Here is a 27685-nt window from a genome sequence, read left to right as displayed (position 1 = left end):
ATGTTTCTCTATATAAACTGTATTTCAATAAAAATTTAGCATTAAAAAAAGGCATCTCTACCTCTACCATTAATCAGTTCCCTCAGGTTGCTGCTACAAAATTGGTAATTCTACTGTATCCTCAACTTTACCATAATTCTCAGCAAAATTTTGACGATGTATATAACTCAAAAAAATATTTTACCCATGACTGAAAGAGGAAGGAAGGTCTTAACCAAAACTGATTCACTATCTAATACATCAAGGCTATACAGAGTCATCAAATTCACCACTTTCCCGTGAAGTACCTTCTTCAGTTATGTTTTTTTAGTCCTAGGCATCAATGAAAGCAGAAAATTCTGCCTTAAACCCACCAAGTATGGTAATACTTCTTGTCATCAAAATGGCACATTTCCCATCAAGCCATTTCTTTTTTTTTTTTTTGCTACAACTTTTCAATGAGTTTTTTTTTTTTTAAGACTTTATTTATTTGTCAGAGAGAGAGAGCGGACAAGCAGGGGGAGCAGCAGGCAGAGGGAGAAGCAGGATCCCCGCTGAGCAAGGAGCCCAATGTAGGACTTGATCCCAGGATCCTGGGATCATGGCCTAAGCTGAAGGCAGACACTTAACTGACTGAGCCACCCAGATGTCCCTTTTCAATGAGATTTTAATTAAGATCAGTTTTAATGCAGAGGCTAAGAGACAAATAATAACTCTTCAATCCTGAGACAAAACAAAACTGCTGACAGAGAGTGGGCAATTCAAATTCACACTGGCATTTAAAAAAACAAAACAAAAAAACTACCAACTTTCTCTCAAGATATTTCTAATGAAGAGGGGACATTCTGCTGTCCAACCTCATAAACCAAGTTCTGCAAACTGACTTGCACTCAGCCTGTGCCTACAAATGACTCCTGGTCTGAGTTTACTGGAGGCTCCACCACTTCTTTTTTTATATTTTATTTATTTATTTGAGAGAGAGAGAGAGAGAGCATGAGCTGGGGGAGAGGCAGAGACAGAGGCAGAGGGAGAAGAAGACTCCCCACTGAGCAGGGAGCCCACTGAGGGGCTCGATCCCAAGACCTTGAGAGCATGACCTGAGCTGAAGGCAGATGCTTAACCAACTGAGCCGCCCAGGTGCCTCAGCCTGTACCACTTCTTACTGGCTTCTTCAAACAGCACACAGGTGAAGAGCACAGACATAAAATCTGACTCCTCCACTTGCCACATGACACTGTGCACATCACCTCCTCTCAGCATGTGTCAAATGGGAAAAATAAGCCTACCTCAGAGTTGTGATTAAGGGAGCTCATGAAATAAGAATATCCTTATTCGTTGTTAGATTCTGTAATTGTCTAGCCCAGTGCTTGATTGTGGTCCACATGCAACAAATGGCAATTATTATCATCACTATCGTCTCATCTCTATGTGAATTCAATAGCCAAAACCAAAACCAAGAGGCTAATCATTTTTCAAGTCAATGTGTTTCTTGTTGAGACCAGCCAGTTTACAGAACTGGTCCAACAAATTCTTTCATGTAGCTCATTACACAACAGACACAAAGCAAATTACCACAAAATTGACCAAATTAAGCTTCCAAATTCATTAAGTAACCCTAACTGGGAACTCTAAGATGATGATGTGGGGGATCTGATACTCTTACTTAAGCAACAATGTTCCAACCAGGTCTTTCGCTTCTAATCTCCGTTCTCATACTCTGATGGCCTCCAGGAAGCACAGTTCTGCACTTTAAAAAAAAAAATTACAGGGGCGCCTGGGTGGCTCAGTCTGCTAAGCATCTGCCTTTGGCTTGGGACATGATCCCGGAGTCCTGGGTTCAAGCCCCACAACGGGCTCCATGTTCAGCAGGGAGCATGCTTCTCCCTCTCCCTCTGCCTGCCGCTCCCCCTGCTTGTGCTCAATCTCTATATAAAATAAATAAATACAATCTTTTTAAAAATAAAATGACATATTAAAATACCTAAATAGGCAAAATTAATACTTCCTGGGCGCCTGGGTGGCTCAGTGGGTTAAAACCTCTGCCTTCAGCTCGGGTTGTGATCTCAGGGTCCTGGGATAGAGGCCCACATCTGGCTCTCTGCTCAGTGGGGAGCCTGCTTTCCCCCTCCCCCGCTCTCTGCCTGCCTCTCTGCCTACTTGTGATCTCTGTCAAATAAATTAAAAAAAAAAAATTAATACTTCCTAAGCATCCTATGCCAGGAGTGTTGCCTCTGACTAGAAGATCTATTCATTTTACGATAACAAAAAAAGCTTTCGTGAAATTCTTACTTAGGACAAGAAAATAAATGTAATCTATGCATGGAACAAAATTAAGTGGGATGACGCATGAGCCTGTTTCTCTCTACCCATCTCAGCACTGAGATTTAGTTAGGCATCCATGTCAGTGACATTAGAATGTGTAGCACCAGTCTAGTAAAATGTAATGTAGGCACACGTACTATTGTAATCAGTAGTCAAATATTTTGTTTCTCAAAAGGACATAAATACTCACGATTCATATAAACCTCCCATTTCCTAAATTTTTTCAAACTGAAGATTCTAAAGAAAAATGTATCGGAAAGAATATAACAAACGTACAAACGTACAAGCTATATTCTCCAACTCACCTGTAGTGGCCACACAACAACTCATCAGGGCAAACACGGCCATCACATAATGAGAAGGCATTTTTATTTCTCCACAAGTGTGCCCCATTCAGTCACCTCGGCTTCAGACTGTAGACAGTCTTGGCAAATTGGAAGTGGCCTTAAAAATCCTCCTCTCCAATTTTGAAATTGCCTGTAAAAATAAACATATTTCAAGAAGAAAACTTAATGCAGAAACTGCTTTTCAAAACACACATCAAAGTGAAACAAAGAATTTCTGAAAAGTTTAAGAGACATTTTTTTACAAACATCCCAATAAGCTGATGTGGGGGTGCTAATAATCACCTAATAAAGATTTTTAAAGAAAAGACTTTAGTAAAGAAATGCTTAGTCTTGACACTTTAAATCTTTACTTTTACATAAAATTTTCAGGAATACAGAAGAAAATCAAGGTTCACCTATAATACAACATCACCAGTTATGTTATGGCACCAAAGTAATCAATGACGCTTGACATGTTAACGTCCTCATGTCAACAAGGAAACACAACTCTGACCAGAGACTCAATCTCATAGTGTAATGACAGAGTCATCACAACAATCAAACCAAAATACGTTTAGAATCAATGTGAAAAATAAAGAACCATCGAAAGTAAAGCTCTCGTTTCAACTGTTTGCCAGCATTGTAACAGGAGACAGGTCTTCCCTGTCTCTCAATTCCATCTGAGACTCTGGTTACTGGACCATCGGATGCAGAGGTACCTTCTAACCTCATGCTATCCAGAGCCTTGAATGACAAGTTTTCTCATCATTTGCTTAACTTGAATATCCCTCCTGTGGTCCTAGACACACCAAATATATTTTCCAGCCCTATATCCCTGAGCCTGGCACAACCCACAGAATATTCAATTCAACAAACATTTAATGAGCACCTACTATGTTCCAGGCACTGTGTAAAGGCATGATTCCTTCTTACCAGGAATAAAAGTTATCTAGCAACTGGCTAAAAGCACAAAAACCCGTCTCATCTGTGTGCTGAACAAGACAAGATCATGGACCATCTCAAATAGCTGGAGACTGCAGCCTTGAGACCCTCATCCAGAAACACTATCTACAGAACTAGCTTGCTACCTTCAGAGACAAAGCCAACTAGGGTACTTGCAGATGCAGTGCAAAAATATAAAAAACAATGGCAAAATTAGTTTCTAATTAAATAGTCTTACTTCACTGCATCAAGTGTTAAGGAAAAGATACTTAAAATGGCTCTTTTCACAGGGTGCCTTGGGTGGCTCAATGGTTCAATGTCCAACTCTAGATTTCAACTCAGGTCATGATCTCAGGGCTATGGATGGAGCCCTGCACTGGGCTCCACACGGAGCATGGAGCCTGCTTAAGATTCTCTCTCCCTTTCTCTCTGCCCTGACCTCCCTCCCTCTCTAAAAAAAATTTTTTTTAAAAAAGGGCTCTTTTCAGTAGTACACTAATTGCCTATAAGAAGGGAAAGAGGATGGTTGGGGGAGACTGGTGGGAAGGTACAGGAGCCTTGTCACTGATTCCCATTTGAGTTTTCTACTATATTGGGGTTTCGCAAGACCCAGAAATAATAATAAAGTTCTAACATCCAAAATAATTTTTTATATATGCCTTGAAACTAAATTATCATATACACAGGAGGTACTGCTAGTCAGTATTGATGTACGACAGTGACTAAAAGCCTAGCATGAACAGAAAATGGATTACGACGGCAGTTAAGATTCTGCCTAGGTATGAATCCACTCTGTCACCTACCAAATGGTTATGCTGGGCAAACGATTCTACATGCAAATCTACTGTATGGGCCACTGCGAGGACTGTATTATCCCGCATGCACGTGTTTGCTTATGTGTGTATAAAGCTTAGAACAGTGCAGAACATATAATAAGCAATTAATAAACGTTACTTGTCCATTCCTTTTGAAGTATATTTATATCAACAAAATGGAGAAATTAGGGTGTGGTTATTTACGTAATCCTAAGCTACTATAAAGTCAGTTCAATCTTTTTTTTACTGAAAAATGAATACTTCAACAAACACAAAAAGGAGGTGAGCTAAAAAGTGGAATCACAAAAAGAACAAAATTGCCAGGTAAGTAGAGGCACAAGTCATTAATGGCACAGTGGTCTTGTCTCAAAAACTGTCTAATTAGGTAATTTTGGAAATGATGAAATTGACTTCAATCATCCCTCTAAGTCCAACACTGCTGTCACCATAATTTCAAATCAACGCAAATGAAATGGAAGTCTCCTCTGTGAACTTAAAAAGTCAATGACAGCAGGGCTGTCGGTTGAGCATCTGACTCTTGTTTCAGCTCAGGTCATGATCTTAGGGTTGAGACTAAGCCCTGCACTAGGCTGCTTGAAAGATTCTCTCTCTCTTCCTTTCCCTCCCGCTCTGCCCTTTCTCCCACTCATGCTTTCTCGCTCTCTCTCTCTCTCTCTCAAATAAATGAAGTCTTAAAAAAAAAAAAAAGTCAATGAGAGCAAAGAGAATTTGACCTTATTTTTTCCCTTCAAAAAATTAAATTTCCTGAATGGATAGATAAGGAAAACTCTCTCCAAAAGAATATGCTATTTCAGCAAATGCTAAGAGCAATTTTCATAAAGCAAAACCCTGTAAGGAGATCTCAGAAGAAGATGGCTTCCCAGAGGATTTTTATGGAGCACATAAACTATAACCAGCACGAGGCTTGTGGGAATATTTAATGAGCTTATGTCCCCCCCTGCCCGCAGCTGCAGAGGGTCTGTGGGACTGTGAGCATTAATCCAAGGTTTAAACCAGGTCTGAATGAACCTGTGGAAAGAAAGGCAAAAAGTTCTATTAAAAATATAGACTGCAAATTGCTGACAAGAATATTGGGCAATTATTAAAATGCAGCAATTACAGATACAAGAGAGCCAAGCTAAACAGTTTGATGCCCAAAGGCAAACCACAGCAAGTTTATGCCGGATCTTAAAACATCTCCGAGGAAGTCCAAGACAAGTTGAAACTACACACTGCTGCTTCTAACAAAGAGGGAGTTTTTCTTCTTTTAGCTTAAAAGTCCCTCCGTAATGTCACTTGTTCAAAAAGAAAATAAACTGCACAGAGTTTTTGTCTAATCTTCTCAATGTGGTGACAGGATCCTAAGGCAGAGGAGAATAAAAAAGGGAGCATGTCATTCCCATTCTGCGGAACTCCGATTCCGGCCAAGACTTGCACACATCAGCACCTCACTGTACAACCTAGGGATCAGCTCCCCAACGCGAAGGATGCTGGATGATCGAGGCTCCCAGAAAGCTGTAGATCTGAAATATACCTGAGGAAATACAAACTCCTCTTTTCTTTCTATCAGGTTATATCACATTCAATTTGCAAAGAGCAGAGACTCCCCAACCGGAGTTTCTAAACCCACTGAATATCTTTGGACCTTATAAACTAAATGCTTCCTTTAGAAATATAAATAAGGTACTCCGTGATCTCGAAAGAACAATTTCGGGTCCACCGTGCGAGTCAGTTCGTCCACACTGCAAAGCAATGTGTTCCATACAAAGGGTACCAGTACTTTCAGTATCTACAAATGAGCAGAAAAAAATTCTGAGAGCTTGATAGACATAAAATGTACATGCACGCACACACACACACACGAATGTGATCTGAATTCTTCTAATTTCAGAGCTCCTCTGTGTCTATTTCTGAGGCCATGACACAGAGCGTGCTGCCCCACATTCCCTAGTGACCCCATAATATGCACAGGTAAGAGCAGGATTAGCTGAAAAATCCCTCCCCAAATGAAATCCATCATGGGTTACACCAGTGTTCAAAAGGAACTGTTGGGAACAGCATTCCCTGGGTTGATCGGAATGTTTTTTTAAAAAAACATGATTTTCTCTTAGAGGAAAAACGTGATAAAATGATGTCTGGCAATAGGCTAAAAGCCAGCAAGAGAAATTACTAACTTCCCCTTACACGTCTAACACAGCTGGCTATATACATGAGATTATTTAAGATCAGAACTTACAATGAACTCAGAGGGGATCAATTTCTCAATTAAAGGAACTGGCATGCTAGAGATAAGTAACAGCTTTTAAAGCTGGAAGAGATCAACATGAGTTCATTGACAAGAAGCACCCAAACTCCCAGCCCCGCGCTTGCCCAGGGTAACACTGCAATGCTGAGATTAAAAACCAGGTCTTCCCATGACAGGCTCTCCCTCCCAGAACCAGGTCCGTCACCACAAACAAGGAACCATCTTCTCCCTCGCAATTCTCAATCTCTGAAAACAGAACAGTTTTTCCAAGAGAGGGAGAAGCCTGCTGGGGCTGCCACTGGACGAGGGGACTTCCAGGTTGACATATACCCTCTGTACAAATCGCTACTGATCATGAACTGTGACTTGACTTCAGGACTCTAGGTGGCAACTTTAACAAATAAAGAATCCTTGGTAATGCTGTGTGACTCCAAGTTCTCTGAAAACTGCAAAGGGCAAGATGAAGCACAAACCTGTGCATTGTCATATCTTCACACCAAGACTATTCAGGAAAATACTCAACAAATTTGAAGATCTTCAAGACAGAGATATATTGGGTGGAATAAAAAAAAAATTATCATTCCCTAAACTCAGATGGTAAATAAACACCTGAGTTTCCGATACCTTAAACATGACATTATCGTTTTTTTTTTTTTTTAAGATTTTATTTATTTGACAGACAGAGATCACAAGTAGGCAGAGAGGCAGGCAGAGAGAGAAGGGGAAGCAGGCTCCCTGCCGAGCAGAGAGCCCGATGCGGGGCTCGATCCCAGGACTCTGGGATCATGACCTGAGCCGAAGGCAGAGGCTTTAACCCACTGAGCCACCCAGGCGCCCCAACATGACATTATCTTTTAACAGATCATTAAAAAGTTTCTGGTCTGACGTATCAGTGAATTTTGGAGAGAGAAATATACTGTGAAGTCTGCAAATGGTTAAATAAAAGCTGGTAGAGAAGCTGGTAGAGGAACAGTTCTGATGGTTATTCAACATGTTATTCAGGGGATTCAGAAATGAGGCAGGATGGATGACATCAGTATCTAGTTTGGCAGCCTCTAAAAAGGGGTTTACAGGATGTAGAAGAGATACTGTTGTTTGTCTAATGACATTTGGATGCCCTTCAAGACCTGTACACAGAAAAAGCAAAGCCACCTTACTGAATCACAACAGCAATTCTCAGATTTCTCTACTATAAAGAAAAACTGGTAATTCCAAATCCCCATTTTCAGACAGATCTGGCACAAGGGGAAAAGTCCTAGGCTTGGATAAGAAATCTCTGGCATCCAGTCACGTCAGTGGCACAGTCAGTTAAGCATCCAACTGTTTCAGTTCAGGTCGTGATCTCAGAGTCATGAGACTGAGCCCCGTGTCAGGCTCCACACTCAGCTGGGAGCGTGCTTAAGTTTTTCTCTCCCTCCCCTGCCTCACTCTCTCCAAAATGAGTTAACTCTCTAAAAAGATACAAGAAAAAATAAAAACATTTTAAAAAAAATCTTTAGAATCGCATTCACACTCAACAGTCAACAAATATTGACTACTATAAACCAGGCACTGTTGAAGATGCCAAGGATATGGAAGTGAAAAAAGGAGCCAAAAACTCTGCCTTCACGGAGCTTATATTCTAATAGAAGTAACACCATTTGTTACATTAGGCAAGATATTTAATTTCCTGAGCTTCATTTCCCCCTTTAGTAAGTCTTTAGTTATTGTTTACTCTATGCCAGGCAATGGGAAGATAATGGCCAAGCAAAGAAATAGGTTCTTTGTCCTCATGGCCTTAAAGTCTGGTGGGATAAATTGACCAATACTCACAAATTTGTAATTAGACGCTATAAGAAGAGCTCTAGAGGAAAAGTACCCACAACCTTAAGGATAAGTAGAGGTTTAAAAGGGTGAGGGATGACATTACAGGTAGAAGAACCATTACAATTCCCTGATGCTGGAGGGAGCAAGGCTGTAAACCTGAAAGGAAAAGGAGAGGAATAAAGTTCAAGAAAGGGTTTAAGCAGGGAGGTGGTGGGATCTACTGGGTTAAGATTTCCCCAGGACAGGGGCACTGGGCTGGCTCATTTGGCAGAGCTGCAACTCTTGATCTTAGGATCATGAGTTTAAGCCCCATGTTGGACATAGACTGTACTTTTTAAAAAAAAATTTTTTTCCCAGTACAAGCCCTATGGAAAACAGTACGGAGATTCCTCAAAAAATTAAAAATACAACTACCATATGCTCTAGCAACTCCACTTCTGGGTATATAGCCAAAGGAAATAAAATCACTATGCTGAAGAGATATCTGCACCCCTATGTTCCAGCCAAGACCTGAAAATAAACTAAATGTCCATCAAAAGATAAATGGATAAAGGAAATACAGTATATATACACAATGGAATGCTACTCAGCCACACACACACAGAGGAAATCCTGCATTTGTAACAACATGGATGGACCTCATGGACCTTATGTTAAGTGAAATAAGTCAAACACAGAAAGACAGATAGTATATGAGCTCATTTGTATGTAGAATCTAAAAAGCCAAACTCATAGAAATGGGGCAAGGGCACCCAGGTGGCTCAGTCAGTTAAACATCTGACTCTTGATCTCAGCTCAGGTCTTAATCTCAGGGTCGTGAGTTCAAGACCCACATTGGGCTCCACGCTGGGTGTGGAGTCAACTTAAGAAAAGAAAAGAAACAGAGAACAGACTGGTGGTTACCAGAGGTAAGGGGGGTAGGGGAAGTGGGAGAAGGTGATCAAAAGGTACAAACATCAGTTACATAATAAACTAAGTCCTGGGGATATAATATACAACATGATGACCACATGTTAACAATACTGTATGGTTGGGGCGCCTGGGTGGCTCAGTGGGTTAAGCCGCTGCCTTCGGCTCAGGTCATGATCTCAGGGTCCTGGGATCGAGTCCCACATCGGGCTCTCTGCTCAGCGGGGAGCCTGCTTCCCTCTCACTTTCTCTGCCTGCCTCTCTGCCTACTTGTGGTCTCTCTCTGTCAAATAAATAAATAAAATCTTTAAAAAAAAAAAAAAAAAAAACAATACTGTATGGTGTATCTGAAAGTTGCTGAGAGTAAATCTTAAAAGTTCTCATTACAGGGACGCCTGGGTGGCTCAGTTGGTTAAGCAGCTGCCTTCGGCTCAGGTCATGATCCCAGCATCCTGGGATCGAGTCCCACATCGGGCTCCTTGCTTGGCAGGGAGCCTGCTTCTCCCTCTGCCTGCCACTCTGTCTGCTTGTGCTCACTCTCGCTCCTCTCTCTCTCTCTCTCTCTCTGACAAATAAATAAATAAATAAATCTTTAAAAAAAAAAAAAAAAAGTTCTCATTACAGGGAAAGAAATTTGTAACTAAATGTGGTGATGGACGTTAAGTAAACTTATTGTGGTGATTATTTACACATATATACACACACATACACACGTATATATATACATATATATGTATATATATATACACATATATATGTATATATACACACACATCTTTACGTTTTACACCTTAAACTTACACAATGCTTTGTGTCAATTAATCTCAATATAATTGGAAAAAATAAAAATTAAAAATAAACTAAGATTTCCTTGAGTACCCTATGGAGAACAGACTGAAGGGAGCCCATAGGGCATGGAAGATCCATCAAGGCACTTAAAACAGAGAGGCACCTGGCTGGCTCATCTGATAGAGCTTGTGACTCTTGATCCTGGGGTTGTAAGTTGGAGACCCATGTTGGGTGTGAAGATTATTTACAAATAAAATCTTTAATTTAAAAAAAAGGCTCGAAGCACCTGAGTGGCTCAGTGGGTTAAAGCCTCTGCCTTCAACTCAGGTCATGATCCCGGGGTCCTGGGATTAAGCCCCGCATCAGGCTCTCTGCTCGGCAGGGAGCCTGCCTCCCCCTCTCTCTCTGCCTGCCTCTCTGCCTACTTGTGATTTCTGTCTGTCAAATAAATAAAATATTTTTAAAAATTTAAAAAAATTTTTAAAAGGCTCATACCAGATCAAACAAGGAAAGAGGCTTAGATCGGAATGCAGGCCCAGTTGTGTTTTTTTCTTTTTAAGATTTTATTTATTTATCTGAGACAGCATGTGCACAAGTACACACATGAGTAGGGGGTAGGGGCAGGGAGAGAAGCAAGCTCCCTGCTGAGCAGAGAGCCCCACCATAGGACTGGATCCCAGGACCCTGAGATCATGAGTCAGACACTTAACTGACTAAGCCACCCAGGCCCCTCAACCCCATTTCTTCATTTTTAAGATGAAACTAACCCTACTTACATCACAGGGTCACTCCAAGAATCAAATGAAATTATATACGTAACAGCAGATAAGCTATCACTATTTGTCAGCTGACTATCTCTATCAAAGAGAATGATCCTGAGGCCTAAGATTAATTTAAAATCCCAACAATCTGTGGTTGTCGGTGGCAGGGAATAAAAGAATTACTTTTGAACTACCTTACATATGGGAAGGAATTCCACAAGAAGACTCAATGGCAAGGGAGGCAGAGAGCTTACAAGATGTGCCAAAAAGCTGGACTCTACTCTCCCCGGCACCTCCAGGGCCTGGCCCACCCTCACTCTTTTTTTTTTTTTTTTAATTTATTTATTTGACAGAGAGAGATCACAAGTAGACAGAGAGGCAGGCAGAGAGAGAGGGAGAGGGAAGCAGGCTCCCCGTTGAGCAGAGAGCCCAATGCGGGACCCGATCCCAGGACCCTGAGATCATGACCTGAGCCGAAGGCAGCGGCTCAACCCACTGAGCCACCCAGGTGCCCCACCCTCACTCTTGATTGAGAGTGTGACCAGCACATCTGTGGCTGGCTGACCCCAGCATCTTTAGTTCCCTTGGGGCTGACCTTCAATCTAGTCCTTAAAAGCCCCTCTTGTCTATCCCAAGCACAACAGATCTCACTGCCCAAGCAAAATATGGCAGAAAGGAGAGGGTGGGCACAGAAACATTCCACATTGTTGCGAAAGACCACGTTTTATTCAAGTTCACTAACTAGGATTTTTCACCCATCCTTGCAATATTCCAAGAACCACCTTTTCACATTTAATATTTCTGCATTCAAAGATTTCTGTTGCTTATAATTTTAAGCTAAAATTAATACAGAACGGTACCTGGGGATTCTAAACTGGGCCTAACCAGACGTGTTAGGTCGGACAGCCTCTGCCATCCCCTTATCTGTAAGATGTTAATGACATTCTGATTATAATATGTGATCTAGAATATGGGCATGGTACCTAAAACAACACCAGGCCCACACAGTGCATTTAAAAAACAAAAATAGTCATTGAGGTTTTTTCCCAGTTAAAATACCCCTAGACTTTCGGGGCGCCTGGGTGGCTCAGTGGGTTAAGGCCTCCGCCTTCGGCTCAGGTCATGGTCCCGGGGTCCTGGGATCAAGCCCCACGTCCGGCTCTCTGCTCAGCGGGGGGCCTGCTTCCTCCTCTCTCTGCCTGTGATCTCTGTCTGTCAAATAAATAAATAAAATCTTTAATAAATAATAATAATAAAATAAAATAAAATACCCCTAGACTTTCAAAATACCAAGCAAACTACTAGTAGCAAAATAATACAGTTTATATCAAATTTGTATTCATTTGGGAATTAGACTTCATGGTCTAGAATTTAAAAAAAAAATACCTACATTACCAAAAAACAATGACTCCAAACCCAATACAAGATTGGAGCCCTAAAGATAGTCATAATATTGCAAAACTGTTCTCAAAGTGTGGTAAAGCTACTGTCTGAACAACTCTGGTGTAAGTTACAGGGATCTGGCTGCATGGCCTTCCTAGACTCTACCTTATGATGCCCAAATTAGCTTCAGGGGTTTAGCCGAAGGCTTAGGAACTCAGCCTGGCACCGCCGCCAACCAAGTTGCCTGGAGTGAGGAATCAGCTATCACCACAAGGGCTGATTAAATCATGAAGCTGCAATTATTCCAGCAAAAGTCAGCACATCTGAATATCCTCAGGACACGAGCCATCATCCTTTAGGCAGTAGGCAAGCAAGCACTAAGCCATTAAAAAACTCTGGGGAAGCTACATCTATCAGACCCCCATTAGACTATTTTGTACAATATACAGTAATTTACTTAAATATTTTAGTCACATGATTATTTATATTCACAGGGATTCTGCAAATAATATGAATTCAGAATAAACACTTCAGCAATAGACTATTCTATTCTGCTAACTGCAATTAAGCTCATTTTCTTCTTCCTCTCACTGACTTCCAGGATAATATTATATCTCTTAAATGGGGGTAATCCCTCAATAGATAACATTTCAATTATTTCACTGATATTATTTGGTAAAGAGAGGGCTCAGCAGCTTAGGCATATGGAACATTAAGAATTAAAACCCTTCGGGGCGCATGGGTGGCTGAGTGGGTTAAGCCTCTGCCTTCGGCTCAGGTCATGATCCCAGGGTCCTGGGATCGAGCCCCACATCGGGCTCTCTGCTCAGCAGGGGAGCCTGCTGCCCCCCTCTCTCTCTGCCTGCCTCTCTGCCTGCTTGTGATCTCTGTCTGTCAAATAAATTAAAAAAAAAAAATCTTAAAAAGAAAAAAAAAGAATTAAAACCCTTCAATGGTCACCCACTGCTGTCAAGGATAAAAACCAGAACCCTTCCCATGACTGCTGGATGTTGTCTCCTTAGTCTGACCTTACATGCTCCAGACACACCTGCCTGAATTCTGCCCCACAAAAGGGCCACGCCCTTGCTTCCAGAAGAGTGTTCCAACTGTGTTGGAACTCAGTGACCTTCCATAGTCTCCCTGACACGGCCGCTTACCAAGATCTTCAGGTCTCAACTCCGTGGACGAGCACTACTTCTTTAAGGAAGCCTCCTAGGATTCCCTCAGAGGAAGTAAAACTCGGACACCTGCAATGTAGTGCAAGTCAACTCTGCAGGTAAATGTTTATGTGATTATTTCCTTCCAGGTATGGCTTCCCTGTATCTGTTCAGTCTACAGAGAAGGATCTCGGTCTAGCTGGTAGTAGTAATAGTCTACCTATTGGGCATATAGCAGCCATCCAGTGATGGTACCACAGTGGGTAGCAAGTATAAAACATGACTGCGTACATTACAGTTAAAAGTACGGAAGGATGGTGGATTATCAAAACGTTCCTCAATAATAAGTGATAAACCAACAAACAAGAGCTGTGTCTCAGAAAGAACTTATGCCTCAGGCAGCTTCAAAGGAACAAGTAAGACAGGAGTTCTGGCATCAACGTGTTTTACAAGTCCAGACAAGTCACTCCATTCTGGGCTTTAACTTCTTCATCTCCAATATGAAGAGATTAAACAAGAACATAATTGTGTTCTATACCTTATGTATAATTGTCATTATACGGACTAACAACTAATCCTGAATCCCTCCTATAAAATGAGACTTCAAATACACTTGTGGAAATTTGAAATACATGATCATGTGATTGCTAGTACAAATGACTTCACAAAATGGGAAAGTATTCTCCAAAGAAAACATTCAATTTGACAACATAAGTGTAAATAAAACACTAATACTACAGTACCTATTTTTAATACATAGCTTATATAAACAAAAAATATTTAAATCATTATCTTCTGAGCAGTGAAGGCACACACAGAACCTGAATTTTGTCAGATGTGCCCATCTTATCAAAACTGGCATTTTGGGGTCACCTGGGTGGCACAGTCGGTTAAGTGTCTCCCTTCGGCTCAAGTCTTGATCTCAGGGTCCTGGGATCAAGCTCCACATTGGGCTCCCTGCTCAGCGGGGAGCCTGTTGTTTCCCCTCCGTCTGCCTCTCCTGTGGTCTTTCTCTCTAACTCTCAAATAAATAAATAAATAATCTTTTTTTTTTTTAAACTGCCATTTTTATTCTATTCCTTAAACTCCATGAACTCTACTCATTCCCCTCACCTCATTCTAAAAACCATTCCGATTAATCCCACCCACCTGTGAACAGTCTCCTTAACATTTTGTGTATAATTTGTTCCATGTTATCTTCTACCCAGAGCTGACCCAGAACGTTAGAAATAGATAACATCCACTCCAGCCCTCTAATTTCACAGATTAGCAAACCAGAAATTAGAAAGACTTAGTGATCGGCCCACCCTTACACAGCTAGTTAGTAGCACAGCCAAGACTTGTCCACATGCTGCTTTGTAATTACTCTGTGGTTGTTCATGTTTTTATTCCACATTCCCCTTCCTATTAGAGCTAACATGCTCCTCTTCCAACCCCACAAAATTTCTCAGCTACCACCTACTGAGCACCTATTGTGTTTTTCACAATTTCTCGTTTCATCCTGTCAACTGCCCAATAAGATTCTTCACTCTATAGTGAGAAAAGTGAGGCTTCAAGAGTCTCAACCACCTAAGGGTCACCAGCTAGTAAGTCCTGGTACAGCGTTTGAGCCCAGGTCTGCCTGATTCTCTTGACACTACAAACAGGAGCTCTACCACCCCGCCCACTGCACACACAGTGGAACTGGTTACCAGAACCCTATCAGAGCGCCTTACAGATGAGGTGGCATTTGAGCAGAGGGGTGAGAGACAGCTATGAAAGAAATGCATCCCAGACAGAGGGGAGAGCAAGTGTAAAGGCCCTGCTGGGAGTACACGCTTTGTGTGTTCGCAGAGCAGACTACATCCAGCACAGTACAGCGGAAAGTGTGGGGACCACCCCCCAGCCAATCTGGGTTCAAATCCCTGCCTCTTCCTCAAATCCCTGTCTCTTCCTACCAGTGTAGCTGTGGAGAGCTTAGTAAATACCTCCAAGTCTCAGCTATAAGGTAGAAATAATGATTCTATTTCCCTAATGGGGTTGTTACTAGAATTAAGTAAATTAATAACACATAAAGAACTTAATACCTAGTATGTTCTTAGGTTTCAGGAAATGGTGGCTATGATTTTTAACTAGATCATTGATAACATCTCCGTTCAAGACAATTTATTTTCAGTTTGATAGTTTTGAATCTGAGGGTTAAGTTATGCTGTTAGTTTTGTACATGGCCAATAACTTCCTCCTAAGCCTTTGACTTCCTTAGCTGGACTTCCTGTTCTGATGAGGAGGACTCTGTGGGAACCACACTGATGTTATCACAAAAAGAACAGGAGGCAAATCATTCTAACATCCCCGTTACACTATTACAAATTATGCTCTTCATTCAACATAACCCCTATCTCCAAAAACCAGATGCTTCTTCAGAACTGTAACTCACTGTCCCTTGGATTTAAGTCATTGGTTTCATAAAACAGATCTCACCAGTCTCGACTCCTCACTAGCATCACTGACAGAAGCTGCTGGTAATTTCAAATGTGACCCCATCTTGAGAAGGGTTAAAACTTCTCTTCAGAATTAGGACATAATTTAATTAAAAAAAAAAAAAAAACCCCTTTCTCCGTTGTCTTTTTGGATTAAATTTAGTGTTTCTTTTCAAAGAAATTAGAACATCAAAGCAAAATTCAGGAGTTATCTGGCCTGGCAGTCTCCAGACTGTTCCTTAGAGCACAGCCCTGAAGCAATCAGGAAGGTACGGTGAGTGGCCCTGTGGATGGGCCCAGAGCCAAAGGAAGATGTCAGGGCCACAGGGAAACTGCGCTCCTCTGCCCTATACCCTCTCCCCCTGCTCTTTTCTTTAATGCTATGTTTACTTTTCATCTGTGCAACCCATGGGTTAAAGGGCAAATCACAGGCAGAGACAAACCACGGCAAGCCCAAGCCTGTGAGAGGTAAACTGGGAATCTTCCCAAACCACTTGTAAGGCTGGGGAGAGCCCACGGTTGCTGTTTTCAGTCAATTAAAAAGAGGTCAATGTTCTAGTATGACAGGTCTTGAATGAGGCTTTTTAAACATCAGATTCTCCTCCTTCTAGACAGACCTGATAGTTTTCCCTTTGTAATGCCTTAAGTATACATTTAACTGGGGCTGTAAGAAATCCATGAGATCGTCTCATTCATTTATTCATCTAACAAGTATTTATCAAGTGCCTGCTCCATACCAGCACTGTTCCAAGTACAGGGATTCAACACGGAAAAAAAAAAAAAAAAAAACATAAAAAGCCCTGCCCCCTCATGGAGCTTACCTTCGAGTCAGAGGAGACAAATTATAAATATATGTAATTGTATAGGAGATAGAGATAAATGCTAAGAAAAAAAAAAAAAAAACAGAGAAGAAGGAAAGGAAATTTTGGGGGTCCTTGGTTTGGTTTATTTCTTTGTTTGGGGTAAGGACCTACAGGAAGTGAACTGTAGCTATCTAAGAGAAAAACATTCCAAGCAAAGGAAACAGCACATGCAAAGGTCCTGAGATAGCATGTCTGGCACGCTCAGGGAACAGCAAACAGGCCAGGATGCTGGAGCACAGAGAGTAGGCCAGAGAGCACAACAGTGAGATCGAAGAGGTAATCGCCAAGGGAGTCATGGCTGGTTGTCTGCAGCTTCACAGATTATTGTAAGGATTCTGGCTTTTACATTGAGAAAGACAGAACATTAGAGTATTTTAAGCAGAGGAATGACAGGATCTGACTTCAGCTTTGTCAGAGCCATTCTGGCTATTGGGTGGAATATACTGCAGAGAAATAAGAAAGGAAGAACTATTCCCCAGCTGTGTGACCCAGGTACCTGGCTGTTCTCATCTTCAGAGGTACTTGGGATTATTTCTAACAGCCACTCCAACCCTAAACTCTATGATTCTGAGTTTATTTCCTTTGCTTTTTCTATATAGTTACAGTTTATATTCACTGTAAGCCTCATCTCTCCCCAAACCTTTAGCTGAAGTGGAACTGAGATGAAGAATTCAATCTGACAATATACGTTATATGCCAAGCCCACGTCACACTTTCAAGGTACAGAGATGATGAGACTCGATCCTGCTCTAGGAAGTCCACAATCTGGCAGAGAAAGAAAAAAAGTTCTCGGGAGGTAGCAGAAGTCCTGTGAGAGAAATTAAGGGAAGAAACAACTAACCCACCTGCCAGAGGAGCCATGTGTAGCTTCACCACACTGACAGCAGAGAGAGAAAGCCGGGATGAGTAAGCAAGAGACCACCAGAGAAGGGAAGGGAGGGGAGGCTAAAGGAGAGACAAGTTCAAAGGCTTTGGAGCATGAGAGCACGTGGCATGCTCTGGAAACCATAAGGACTCTGGTAGGAGCATAGTAAGGTTCAGGAAGAAGTGGAAAGAGAAATGGCCTGAAAAAGTAGGCTGAGGCTACATTGTTAGTAAGTGGACATCTTGTGCCAAGGATGATGGAACAGCAGTGATTTTTTAAATGTAAGAAATGAAAACACAGATTTGTGTTTTAAAAGGTACCAACCGAAATGGATGAATTGTTGGAAACAGAGATGTCGAAGCCAGGAAAACTAACTGAAGGACCTGCGCAATAGTGCAGATGAGATGATCATTTGGGAATGAAGAAGAAAAGGTCTGCTGAGATCTGCTAAAAAGGTAAGTGGCGGGCGCCTGGGTGGCTCAGTGGGTTAAGCCTCTGCCTTCGGCTCAGGTCATGATCTCAGGGTCCTGGGACCGAGCCCCCACATCGGGCTCTCTGCTCAGCGGGGAGCCTGCTTCCTCCTCTCTCTCTCTGCCTACCTGTGATCTCTCTCTCTCTCTGTCAAATCAATTTAAAAAAAAATTAAAAAAAAAAAAAAAGGTAAGCCGCGTGTGACTGGTCTTATTCAGCTCAGAGAAGTAAGCAGAAGGCAGTTTAGTGTGCCTGAGGCTCCTCGCTTGGTAACTGGTGCCATTTACTGACAGAGGAAATGAAGGATTGAGACTGGGGACCACAGAGAAATAGTGTGTTGGGTCTGGGACTTGGTTTAAACAGAAAGACCTACAGAACCACCAGGTAGCTGCTGGAAACAAGCGTATGAAATATAAAACTGGAAGTTACTGGCAGAAATGTGGCCATTGAGGCATGGAAATATGAACGACAAAATGTAAACTGAGAAGAGAAGGGAAAGGGAAAAGGGAGAACCTTGGAGAATGCCAACACGTAGGGGTCAAGCACTGGAAAAGAAACCTGAAGAGAGATGGGGAAGGAAAGGGGAAAACCAGAAGCAGCAGCTCTAGGGAAACTAAGATGATAAAACTCGGGGAAAGAGTTAAGCAGCAAAGGTCCCTGAGAGAGGACAGTGGAGAGATGCTGACTGAAAGCAAGCACGAATTTTGCACCTTGCACCTTTTCTAGCACCTTGGTACGCCTTCGTATGGTGGGTGTGGGAGCCTGCCTGCAGCCGGCTGAGGACTTCAGCAGGAGGTGAGAAGAAATGAGCCAAGAACCAAACACCACGAGCCCCAACAGACTGCCTTGTTACCAAAGATTCTGTACCATTAGGAAAGTTTTATTCAATACTCTGTGGAGGTGTGAGGTGTGAGAAACAGGAACTAAGATCTGCTGGGGGTGATCTTCTGGTAGCGCAAAGGAGATTTCTTAGTTAACACCTGGGTATCGTAGGACCACTAATCCTGAAACTAGCCACAGGCATTCAGAAAGCCTAGGTGCTTCTGACAAGGACTGAGGACACTACCTGCACCCACACATCACCCAAATTCCAATCAGGCCTCTCACCCCAACATCCTTAGCCTTTCTTCACCAGCAGAGTAATGCTCAGCAGCATTCGAGCCTGGTAAAAAGTGTTAGCAAAAACCCCACTGCACTGACTACCTGGTATGATGCTGGCGTCCATGACCTGACGCCATTCGGACTGGAAAAGCCTCTCCCAAAAACACCAGCCAGTGTCAGCACAATCTGCCTGACTATTCTGAGAAACAAAAAGGATCTGAAGGAGAAGTTTTTAATCCCAAATTTATTCTTAATTTCTGATAAAGAACACTTGAGAAAAATTTGAGAGATTTCTTTTTTAATGTGCATCTACAGTCCTTTCTCCTTTACCCTCTACAAAAAAGCAACCCAACCCCCAAATGATCATTTTCCTTGGCTTAATTTCCCTATTTTTGTGATATATAATTGGAAACAGACTGCTTTTTCCTGGCTTCAGAGAACAGGATCTTTGGGGTTACAGGAGTTGCCAACTACAGAACCTCAGCCTTAGCAAAGTTTCTTTTGCAAACCTTGTACCTATATACCTACTTAAAATATATCTTAATTCCAAAGAAAACACTTAAATCCCTCATTATTATACAAAAGTTCATTTTGTCCTAATGAATTAGATGCTTCCCTCCCTTTTCCACCCGGTTAAGCTAAACAGAATCCTGCTCTGAGTTATCTCCCATCTGAACATTACCAAAAGCCCTACACCCAACAAGGTACCTAAATGGGATGCTTTCTGGAACTATTTTGAAGAATTTAGTAGGACTGATTCTACATGAAACTTTATTAGCCCACACACTGAATGAAATTAAAATCTTGAATATCTTAGAAAGCAAAACTCTAATAATGAAATAAAGACACCACAAACTGAGAAAGGCACAACTCCAAGAGGGAAAAAAAAAAGTGAAAAGTATCAAGTAGGTCATCCTTCCCCCGGCTCCAAAACACGATGCATCCAATGGTTGGGGAACAATTACAATGGATGAATATGACAGATACAAAAGAAAAGACTGGTGGATATTCACAAAGTTGGTTGTTATCCTAAGTAATTTTTTCATGATTCCTGTGGTATTTGATGAATACACAACAGGTAACAATCTCTATAAAGACAAAAGAATAAGAAAACTAAGGAATGTCTACTCAGAAAGGTTTTGACAGAAAGAGACCAGCAATAGTAAAGAAGCCCATTTAGAAGATCAGAAACTTCTCCCACACACATAGGGAACACCTTACAATGTAATAATGCAAAATGTATGTAATGAGTCAATGGTGCTTTCCCTCAAAGCTGAAGTTAATTCGCCAGCCAACTGCACAGTCTAATACAACAAAATGAGACATTTATTCTTTATGGACACTCAGAAGAGAGTTTTGTGTTTGAGTATGTTTTGTTCTAAAGGAAAAATAGAAAAAGATCACTCATAACAACACAGGCAGTGCCACACAGAAGACACAGGGCTTTGAGATTGGAATCTATGAATTTCACTTAAAATAACCTTCCAATTATTAAAAAAAAAAAAAAGCCACATTCTGCTCCAGCAATCATCATACAGTTAATCATGAAATGAAATTTGCAAATAGACAGAAGCGTATTTTTGCATCCAATGAACAATTTCACACTGTCAAAACACATAAATCACTAAAAATGCTAACAGAATTATACTCCCAAAAGGAAATCTTTTCACGTAACAAACTGAATTAAGCATTCATCAACTTCCCGTTAATAAAAGAGTAAATAAGAATTAAAAAAAGAAATCCAAAGTTCTGCTAGACCATCCACCTAGTCCTTGGTGTTCTTACCCATCAGTGGTGGTTAGTCATCAGACCTATAAAGTTGCAGACCTTCTCCCAGGGCAATCCAATCAACAGGAAAGCCCAAGGACTAGTGTCTATAAAACTGTTTTCTAAAGATCATTTTCTGAAGGACTAATTAACTTAAATGTGTTTTTACAAATGTTCCATCTGCAATTTCACACAAAATCCTGACCTTCAGCATGTACCAAGGAAATGAATTATGTACTTGGAAGGACAAACAAGCAGACGCTCCCTTCTCTACAAACAGCACCCCATTCTGACCCCCTTTCCCTTGGAGCCCAGAGTCCAAGAGATAGGGAGAGTATATGCTTCTGTATTACCATCCTTTTTCATAAAGTAAAGATAAGAGATAACATTTTAGATTTAATTCTAAATTATTACTATGGCAACAATTTAACATTAAATCCTAAAAATGAACTTTACTACACTCCACTCTAATTCAGAGTCCTCTTGCCAGACTTGAAGATTTCAGCACCAACATCAGTTTTAATCCTTTTTTCCCTATGATTACGTTTAAGCAGGAGATATCAGGATGACCTAAGGGCATGACTCTAGGGCTCTTATTTCAGACCTTCAGTAATAATCTCAATTTTAAAAGATATCATGCCTCATAAGTATGCCCTTAGCTATCCTCTTACAAAGTCCTGAAGGTTGGCCTAGAAAACCAAAGAATAAAAAATGCACAAGGCCCAAATCAGAGTGGCCTCAAGAGAATGTTTACAAATGTTGTTTCAAAAACTAAATATTGGCACACATCTTGGTTGAGAGATAAAAATCATTACTCTCCCTCTGAGAGAAGGAAAAATATTCAGAAATCTGTGCTAAATCTTAAGCAAGGGCTTTGCAAACAGAGAAAATAAGGTTCAATGTCGGTTAACAAACAAATGTTTTATTTCAAAAGATACAAAACAAGAAATCTAGAAATGGACAGAGCCCAGGAAATGGACCTAGATCATTTTTTTATAAAGTCCTTCTAAGCTGTGTTGATTTATTTCAGCTTGACTGGAAACTAACCAAATTAGCAATAGCTTATATTTTATGAAATGCTACAAAGAGACAATGCTGTCATTCCAAGTGTTAACTCTGAAGATGTGGAACCAGAGAAATTACTGCCACGGATCTTGGTGCAAAAGACACAAAAGCTCTTACTGAAACAGTTAAAGGCTAACTGTTATTTGTGGAAGGCTACCTTTTCATAATACCTGGATTTGCTCATTTACATTCCAAACTGTCCATATTTCTAGAGGTGATACAAGATTACTTACAAGGTAAAGACCCCTAAAAGCATTTACTTGAGTTATGCAAATTTCAAAAGGTACTTAATATTAAGTTTCAAAATTTCAGAAGTTAAAAATCACCAGGAAAATGCTCCAATGTACAAAAGTGATAAAATCATTTTCAAACAGCTGTTAAGAGCAATTAAAGAAGAAAAGGGGGATAACTGTCCTTATTAATTAATGAAACTGGCAATTATAACAAGTTTTTGCCCAACAGCAATCAAGGGAAAAAAATATTTTCAAGATGGGTTATCCAGAACAGAGGTAATTCAAAAAGACGACAGCAAATTCACCCAGAAAAAATATTACAGCAATATCAATACTTACCAGTCATCCTCTAAATTCTAACTGTTCTGTTAGTCTGAAATGTAAAGTCAGGACTTTCCAGATTTATCATCCCAGGAAATCAGTGGTCACTTAGGTCCTAAAGAAGTCAGTGATGACCACCTTCGCAGTGCCAAACTCAAGAGGACATTTGAATTCCTAGGCCGTTTAGGTCCAGATTCTGCCCTTCAGCAAAGTCACCTGACTTTTACAAGAAGCAACTCAGTTTGCATGCAAAAGGGAAAGATTAATTCCTTTGAGACTTAAAAAGAATAGGACAATACCTTCTTTTAAGGAAATCCACTCTGTCAATCTATAAAGGCTTTCCAAGACAAAGCCTTAGGAAGCCTTAAGGCATCTTGGCCCCCAGCTTTAAGAGGCTTGAAAGAGGACAGCTAATTTGCCAAACTCCAAGACCAGGAACCAGAAGCCTATTACGGGTAGGGGGCTGAAAAATGTTGCTGAAGAGCGCAGTACATCAGAGCATGGAAGACTAAGTTAAATCATAAATAAGATGCTACCCTCAAGGAATTATTGCAATGCTGAGATTTATAAAGAAGGGACTCAATTTGAAAGTTATTTTTTATTTCTTTTTCAAAGTTATTTTTTAAAAGGATCCACATGACCTCAGCTTGCTAAATGAAATAAAGTCAAAACTACCTGATACACAAGAAACAAGAAAGGAAACCGGCCTACAAAACTGTAGGCAAAGACTGAAAACCTTTTTCAAAACTCAGTTTTAGGGATACCTGAGTGGCTCAGTTAAGAGTCTGCCTTTGGCTCAGGTCATGATCCCAGGGTCTTGGGATCCAGCCCCACATCAGGCTCCCTGATCAGCCAGAAACATGCTTCTCCCTCTCCCTGCCTCTCCCCCCCCCCCGCTTGTGCGTGTGCACCCGTTTTCTTTGTCAAATAAATAAAATCTTTAAAAATAAATAAATAAATAAAACTTAGTTTTACTGTATTTCCAAGCATGTTAATTCTTTAAAATATTTATATTATATTTATAAGAATGAGTGTCTACGGACACATCACACCTCTACTAGACAAACAGGATACTTCTGAACTATTACTGTCTACTAAAATATAAGCCTCTGGAGAATGCCTAGAATTGCTGTTATTCAGGACTGTTACTGCACGTGGAAGATGTTGATCAAAAATGATGACAGGATTCTAAGTGCACCAACCTCCCTGAGAACAAATTCACTACATCCAATTTTCTACAGAAGACAAATGAGGATCATTAAAAGATTCACAATGGACCTCTTCGGACTCCCAGTTCTCCTAGATAACTTGAAATAGTATTCAAAGTGCACAATATCATCTTACAGACACTTCTTAGGGAAAACAAATGGCAAACACCACGTGCAAGTGTATTTAATGTCTGTCCAGCCACCAGAGTTCTTGACATATGTCCAACATATAGGCCTGGTCCTCAAGGTCATTCTTATTGTAATCAGTTGAAATTAAACGCAGCTTTCCACTGTAAACTCAGAAAGCAACTTGGTGATTTTGCTAGATAAAGCCACAACATTTTCCATTTCTGAAATGTATATTTAACACCCTAAAAACTGGTTTAAGTGCCTAATAGACATCAACGGTGTGTTATACTCCCCCTATTGGCTAATACTCAAAATAACAATGAATTCCCCAGGGGTTGCCTTTGAAGTGCTGGGGTTCAAAAGTAAGTTGGAGATTTTTATATTTAAAAACATGAGCTGGATCAACAGTTGTTAAGCAAAGCTGCCATGTAATGGTCCGATTCCATCAAAACAGGAAAAATTAAAGTTGACAAATGACAAAGACAAACTGAAGGGCTGAAAATATGCTGAAGCTTGAAACACTAAACAATGCCGAATTAAAGCCAAAAGCAGAGAACACCAAGAAACAGAGCAACATCCTTTAACTGACACAATGGCATGAAATCCATTTTATTTTAATAGCCCTTAAGGGGGTAAGAATTATTTCCCTGCCTCCTGTGCCAACCCCAAGCTGTTTCCTAAGGAAGCCAAGTAACTCTGACAATGTGTAGAGAATAAAAGAAATTAAGAATAAAGATTCATATTAATACTAATCAGGGTTCTGTTTTTAATTACTTGGATCCAGTTTTGGAGCTGCAATGCGGCACCCCAGTAAGCACATCACCTAAATTAATCACAGATACCTTTTTCCTGTTTCAAGGGATATGTCCAACTGAAATGGAAAGCTGAACGTGGGAAGACGCCCGCGCTCACCACACACAAACCTGACTGCACTTGCTGCACTCGGTGACTCAACTAGCTCTGGAGTCAGAACAGAAAATAATGGGTTAGCTGGAGCAAGTAACTAACCTCTACAGTCTCATCTCAGAAATGGGGCTGATAGTGTTTTTTTTTTTTTAAAGATTTTATTTATTTATTTGACAGACAGAGATCATAAGTAGGCAGAGAGGCAGGCATAGAGAGAGGAGGAAGCAGGCTCCCTGCGGAGCAGAGAGCCTGATGTGGGGCTAGATCCCAGGACTCTGAGATCACGACCTGAGCTGAAGGCAGAGGCTTTAACCCACTGAGCCACCCAGGCGCCCCGGGCTGATAGTGTTTTAACCACAGAGCGGGTGTGAAGTTTAAGTGGCCCGAGAGGCATACAGGAGAGTGACACACAGTTTGGGCTCAATGAACTTCAGTTATCATTATTCAAGAGAAATAGCTGATTTCACAGTGAAGTAACTGCGCCTTACAGTACCATTTCAGGATAATTAAAAAGTCTTGACCCGTGCTTCGTTCCTTATAGAGACTTCTTTCCACCCAAACCGCTCACTTTTCTTCTAAGGGAGATGTTCAGAAAACCCATGGTTCCCCCATCGCAGGCTGTCACTGCTACCCTCTTTGCTCGTTTCCCATCACCTCTGAGCTCAGGACAAGCAGTTCTAACACTTGCTGGGAGCTAGTACTTTACATATATTAAATCACTGAATCCTCAGAGTGACTTTGTGAGACCCATTATTATCCCCATTTCCCAGCTAAGGAAATGAGCGATTTTCTTCTCTCAGCTCTTTTAGAACGCACTAAATCCATTAGGTTCCACTGTGCCAAGGTAATCCACGCTTGACAATGCCGGGTAACTACACTACGTGATTCTGCAAAGTGGGCAAATGCCCTAATAACAAGTCTGCAAGCAGATTCTTCAAGCAACAGCCCAAAGACTTCCAGTTTGTTCTAATCAAATGAACATGCTAAGAGAACCCTTCAAAATGAACTGGGTAATGGGCTAATCTGTTAGCAGGGGGAGCGTTCTATGCGGGGCTCCGGGCTGCAGCGCTGCTCTCCGCGCCGCCCGCACCACACCGGGAGGGCGCCTGCTGCGGGGAGCGCCGCTCACGTCGGTGCGCTAGTCCCAGGACGCAGCCTACGCAACGGCAAATGAGTGCAAACCCACAACAAACCTCTCCCACCACGCTGTCACGCGCCCAAGTGGAAGTGGTCCGCGCCCGGCGGGGGTCGGAAGAAACCGCGGAGAGGAAGAGCGAGGACAGGAGTCTTTCCCCAGGACAGCGCATCGCCGCGAGCGCTGTCCACCCGACCCAGGACGGCCGCTCCCCACGCACCGCGGGCCACGGGTCCCGGCTCTTCCGAGCGTAAACACTGCCGGACCAACGCCGCCCTCCCGAGCCCGGGGGTCCGGGCGGCCGGTGCGACCCCGGCCGCGAACAGGCACGGATCCTCGCGCAGCGCCGACAAGCACCGCGCAGCCTGCAGAGCCCGCGGCCGGAACGGGCGCAGGGCTTGTGGCGCGGCCAGGGGCGACCTGGCGCGGGCTGCAGCGCCGCGGGGCCGGGCCCGCACGTACCTCGGAGGCGGCGTATCAGGCGGAGATCCACCCGCCGCAAGTTGGAAGAGAGGAGAGGAAAGTTTCCCCGCCCAGCGCTCGGCGGCCGCGAGCTTCGGCAGCTGCTGCGCCGCGGCACAACTACGCCATCCGGACCCGCCGGGACTTTCACCTCCTGCAGGGCGCTCCGGGAATCGCCCAGGGAAAGCGACCGGGCACGAGAGCCGCCGACGTCCCTCCCTCACTCACTGGGGAGAGGAAAGCGCCGCTCTGCGTCCCCGAAACCCTCGATTACCCCCATCGGGCCGACCCAGCGCACTCGCTCTGCCTCACACACACGCGCGGGCGGGGACGGGCAGGACGCCACAGCAATCAGCGCGCGGGGGGAAGGGCGCTCCTCCGCCGCCGCCCCACCGAGGGCTCCGCGCGGCCCGGAGACTCCTCCTCCCGCCGCCCGCCTCCTCTCTCCTCCCCCTTTTCCTCTCCGGCTGATGGATGAGTCCCGAGCGCTGCTGGAGCCAGCGTTTCCCCTCGGGCTGAGGAGGGAGGGAGGGAAGGAGCACCAGGAACGCGCGGGCTGCTGCGCGCCCGAGGTGGGGCGGCGAGTGGGTGTCTCAGTCCTGAGGGCGGTGGATGGAGGTAGGGGGACGCGGCCGCCAGAGGCAGGGATCCGCTCCCTCAAACTACGTCCTTCAAACTTTCCAGGTCTCCGGAGGCCTTGGGTTTTTATTTGGTTTACTTCAGTCTTGATAATAAAAATTCTAAATCTACCAGTAAACTGATCACACCCTCTTGCCCACTGCTTAGCAAAGCCCGCCACCACACACACACACACACACACACACACACACACACACACACACATTCATTCTGTTCCTGTTTGTCTTTCCCACCTCTAATCCTGCTTGTTATCTCAAGATGCGCTCTGATGCGGAGTGCCAGTAGGGTCTTGCCTCCTCCTCTAACAGTGGAGAGCGCCTTACCCAGCTCTTCTCCCGGGTCGCTAAATAAATGAATACAAAGGAGTTAGGTCAGCTTTGCCACCTATCCTAACATGGGCACGACGGAAACGAAGGTGCAACTTCTGCGTCCCTACCTGCACCTGTGAATTGTGTACTGCAAGAGGGACGATTGCAGTAAGCAGAACCCCTGCTTACACCTGCTGGGTTTTATACTCCTGCTTACACTTCGTTTTCCTGTTAAAAGACAAGACACGTTCGAGAAGTTTCTGAGACTGGACTTCCACTTGGACAAATTACTTAAAACTTTCCAAGGCTGTTTTCTCCT

General features: G+C 42.6%; 1 protein-coding gene across 2 annotated transcripts in view; it reads right to left on the bottom strand.

Moving 5' to 3' along the window:
- Positions 1–26745, bottom strand: part of TGFBR3 (transforming growth factor beta receptor 3) — a 195393-nt gene extending 168648 nt beyond the window's left edge. For both annotated transcript variants that reach the window (XM_080800856.1, XM_080800857.1), the window contains exons 1-2: positions 26420–26745; positions 2607–2778 (exon numbers count right to left, since the gene is read on the bottom strand). In XM_080800856.1, the coding sequence (XP_080656982.1) occupies positions 2607–2694 (88 nt within the window). In that variant the 5' untranslated portion in view covers positions 2695–2778; positions 26420–26745. The remainder of the gene's footprint in view (positions 1–2606; positions 2779–26419) is intronic.
- Between the last annotated feature and the right edge of the window lie 940 nt (positions 26746–27685).

Source organism: Martes martes, assembly GCF_963455335.1.
Source record: "Martes martes genome assembly, chromosome: 4".
Classification (NCBI taxonomy): domain Eukaryota; kingdom Metazoa; phylum Chordata; class Mammalia; order Carnivora; family Mustelidae; genus Martes; species Martes martes.
This window is presented reverse-complemented; position numbering and strand designations above follow the sequence as displayed.